This window comes from Polistes canadensis, unplaced genomic scaffold, assembly GCF_001313835.1.
Source record: "Polistes canadensis isolate GaletaPanama2010 unplaced genomic scaffold, ASM131383v1 scaffold_113, whole genome shotgun sequence".
NCBI lineage: Eukaryota > Metazoa > Arthropoda > Insecta > Hymenoptera > Vespidae > Polistes > Polistes canadensis.
The window spans coordinates 26773-31025 of NW_014569660.1; the positions used below are offsets into that span (position 1 = coordinate 26773).

The following is a 4253-nucleotide window of genomic DNA, read 5'->3' on the forward strand; positions in this document are numbered from 1 at the left end:
ATATATATATATATATATATATAACACAATATCACAAAAAATCAGGTAAATCTTTTACAAGAATTTATATTTTCATATAACGCATCGTTTGGGTGACATTTTGAATTCGTATATTGAAATGAAAAATATTATTATATGTGTGTATATTTATATATATATAAATATATATACATATATGAAAAATACTTATATAATTTCGAAGAATATTATTTAACAAAAAATAGAAATAAAAAAATTCATTATTACCTTGAAAAAAAGTTATATACCAAATAGACAAATTTATCATAATAATAAATTGCATTCTATGATAATAATTTATAAACAATATTTGCATTTATTTTATACACGCCTATAGTATAACATACGAGGGCGTTTATATGCGCTCCTCCCTCCACCATAGTAGTATGTATACATATCTAGGCCTACATATATGTATATATAATATTATTCATATACAATGTTACTAATCACATTAAATATAAAAATGATAAAAAGAGAAAGATCATGTAAGATAGGTTAATGATTGTGGTGATGGTTGTTGGTGGTGGTGTTTACCACCCTGTTTTCTTAAAAAAAAAAAACAAAATACAATAATAATAATATCGTCATAATTCTCAGCCATTACTTTTCTTTCTTTTTCATTTCCTATTTTTCACATATGTTCATTAACATTCCTTATTCGGTCATCGTCATTATTACTACAAACAGGATATTATTTTTTTTCTACCGTGAACAAAGATATTTTTAATATGTATATTGTCGATCTTTTTTTACGTGCTACCCATACACAGACAGATAGCAGACACATGAGGCAGAAAATAGTAATCTAGGCATTATTATTATTATTATTATTATTATTATTATTATTATTATTATTACTATTATTATTATTATTATTATTCATCTTCTTTTCTCTGCTTTATTGTGTTTTTATTATTTCTTATTTGTGTGTGTGTTTTTTTTTTAATTTTCTTTCTTCGTAAAGTTTGTATTTGTGTGATACATTCTACGTGTCGTTATTCAAAAGGAACTTCGATTGAACTGCTTATTTCTTTTTTCTTTCTTTCCTGTGTGTAATTTTTCTTTTTCTTTTTCTTTAATTACTTTTCATCTTCTTTTCTTTTCTTTCTTTTCTCTCTCTCTCTCTCTCTTTCTTCTTCTTCTTCTTATTTTCTCTCCGTTTATTTAATATTTGTAATGAAAATTAATCTAAATCATGCACAATTGCAATATGACAATTAATTGTCGTCTATTATTATTATTATTATTGTAATAAGTAGATGAATTTACAAAAAAAAACAAATAGAAGTGAATTTTGTTCTCCGTTTGTTTAATTTTTGATATTGAAGATGAGATAGTTGGAAAAAGATAAAACAATGCGTGAGAGAAAATGATTGTATCAGTATTGGGGAATAATTATACTCGAAAGGTTCAACACACCCTTTTGAGTTTAATGGACGCATATATGTGTGCATTTTTAATAAAAGTTCTATTGATTAATGAAAATAATAATAATGTAAATGTTGGTTTTTGTTTCTTGTCATATGAAAATAATGTAAGAAACAAAAAAAAACTAATATATATATATACATATATATTAAATATAATTGATTATTAGATGCGTGGTGTTTTGTTAGAAGAGTAAAAAATCAATCAATGACACACATACGCTCAACAAAATACCACACACTAATAATAAAATATATACTATCATTAAAAACAATACTTTTCAGTTAAAAAAAAGTAATCAATACACTCGTAGGATTAAACAAAAAAAAGAAGCAAATAAAAACGTTCATTTGATTATTCGAACGCGATGTTGTTTTAAGCATGGGGGCCGCATATATGCGTCCGATGGTATACGAAATACTGATAAAGATAGAAAGAAAGAGAATATAATAGAATGAATGATTGGACTGAGAGAAAAAGAGAGAAGAAGAAGAAGAAGATGAAGAATAAGAAAATAAGAAAAGAAAAGAAAAGAAATTGTAGACAGAGGATCAAATCCTCCCATCATTTTGTGATCATTTCGGTGCGGAGGAGACTAATAATACGCATATTATACTCTACGGGTGTCTGTGTGTGTGTGTGTGTGTGGTGTGTATATGTGTGCTTAATTTAATAGTTATAAGATTATTAAATGATAATTATTTCAAATGAAAATTCGTCAAGAAACGTGTAAATACGTTAGAATAAAATCTTCGGGGACAGAGTTCGGATCTGTAATTGGCGTTATTTATTGTTGTAGTAGTAGTTGCAGTAGCTGTTGTAGCCGTAGTTGTTTTTGTTCTTGGATTAACCGGTGTTAAATAAGGCCTGAATAGTTAGGGTTTACTGTTATCGTTGTTCAATGATAGCGGATCGGTAATTATTTTCTGTTGTTGCGTAGAGGGTTGTTGATTTGTTATTTCACTGACAGCACCGCCGCTCATCAATTTGGCATTGTTGTTTTCGGTATTAGTTATTTTAGCGTAATCACGTTTCCGTGGCAAACTTTCCGTTTTAACGATGGTTATGTCAGGATTGTTTTCTAATACCGAAGTAGCTGCTTTTGGTACCGCCGTACTAGGTATTTCCAAATAACCACCACCCTCTCTTTTTATTGTCGTCGAGGTTGTTGGTGTAGACGCTGTTACCGTACTAGCATTGATCTTTTGAATAATATCGTTCATCGAATCGTTGTTCTCCTGTGTGGTTGTGGTTGTTGTTGTTGTACTGCTATTATCATTTCCCTCGACGTTTACGGATGATGCACTTGCATCACCCGCCAATGAAATCCTTTCGGCACCTTGTAACGTTGATAAGTATGTTGCCAATGTGTGAACCGTTACGTTAAGGAACTCAGCTGCTCGGAACAATGTTATCTCTTTTCTTCGTAATTTAGATAATACCTCGGCTGGTCCTGGTTCCGACCAAAAATCCCTTACCCTAAAAATGAAGAAGAACAGAAATTTATTATTAATATTTATTGTTGATATAATACTGTTAATAAAGCAATTGTTGTACAAATGAATTATTCTTATTTTGGTCAGAAAAGAAATCAAACAACAATCACGAACAATTTTTACAATTTGTAGTCAAGTTAAATTATTTTTGTATCGTATAATTATTATTTAGGAACGATAGTAATTGGGGTTTATAATTCTTGGTTTTGTTTTTTTAACAACTGAGAAATCCAATCCCCGTTTTCTTCCCAACGAAATATATTTGTTCAACGATTGATATTTGTTCAATTGTTAGTTTGAATTCTAAAGGTGAAATGTAATAATTAGAAAGGATTACTACCAACCTGTACGGGTGTTTAAGGCATCCATAACTGTCACGATATCTCCCATAGAGAGTCCCGTAAGAAACGCCGAGTATCTCAGCAGCAGTCTTCATTTCTAACTCCTTACTTTTGATGGCATCCATGACACGTCGCGTGAATGGTTCCTCCCAAAATTCTTGCCGGCGACCAGTCGTCAAATAATCGTTCATCCTAACCACGTCTCGAAAATTGTCAGGTATCGATAAATTCGCGGCATTAGAATTCGGTTGTATCGTTGGGGCTAAATCAAACAAACAAACAAATCAAATTAAACACACACACACACATTTTTCATCAAATTTTTCTATACTTTGATAATATTTTAAATATGAAAGTATCATTGGTGGGGCCACCCCCCTTCCCCAAATTGATTAATCGATTGATGATTTTTCTTGTCAAGAGGGGGGTGGGGGACCTTTAATTTGCATAAATAAATATATCAGGAATAAAAATTAAAAAACAAAATGATTTTCAATTATTTAGGATTTACCTTTTTTTTCCTGATCGGCAGCTGTAGTACTGCTGTCCTCTTTTTGCGGATAGGGTGCCTACAATAAAAAAAAAAAGAATGAGATCAGAAATAGGGGGTCGGGGGGGGGAGGTTCGAATTTAACAATGTCATCGGATTTTTTATTTTATTCGTAACCCCCCTCGTCAAATTAAAATCGATATTATGTTTGTTCGTTCGGTAAAAGTGGGCAATAAAAGAAAATAATAAAAGAAGAATGAAAAATCTGCCCTTGTTCTCCTCAGCCCAAAAACAAAAATGGAATAAAAAATTAGAAGAAGAAGAACATTGTTTGTGTTTGTTAAATAACTTTGTTTATTTGTCACTCATCGAATTTTCTTCACTCTCATCTACCTCTAGGTTCTCTTCCTTTTATTCAATGACGAAAACAAGTGAATTGATTGGTTGGTAATTGAGAAGAAAAAAAAAAAAAAAAAA

At 30.4% G+C, this 4253-nt stretch overlaps 1 protein-coding gene across 1 annotated transcript in view; it reads right to left on the reverse strand.

Moving 5' to 3' along the window:
• Positions 1 to 1914: 1914 nt before the first annotated feature.
• The window catches only part of LOC106787743, a 41244-nt gene continuing 38905 nt past the window's right edge, over positions 1915 to 4253 (reverse strand). The window contains exons 5-7 of the mRNA XM_014750364.1: positions 3798 to 3855; positions 3290 to 3548; positions 1915 to 2928 (exon numbers count right to left, since the gene is read on the reverse strand). Of these exons, the coding sequence (XP_014605850.1) occupies positions 2325 to 2928; positions 3290 to 3548; positions 3798 to 3855 (921 nt within the window). The 3' untranslated portion in view covers positions 1915 to 2324. The remainder of the gene's footprint in view (positions 2929 to 3289; positions 3549 to 3797; positions 3856 to 4253) is intronic.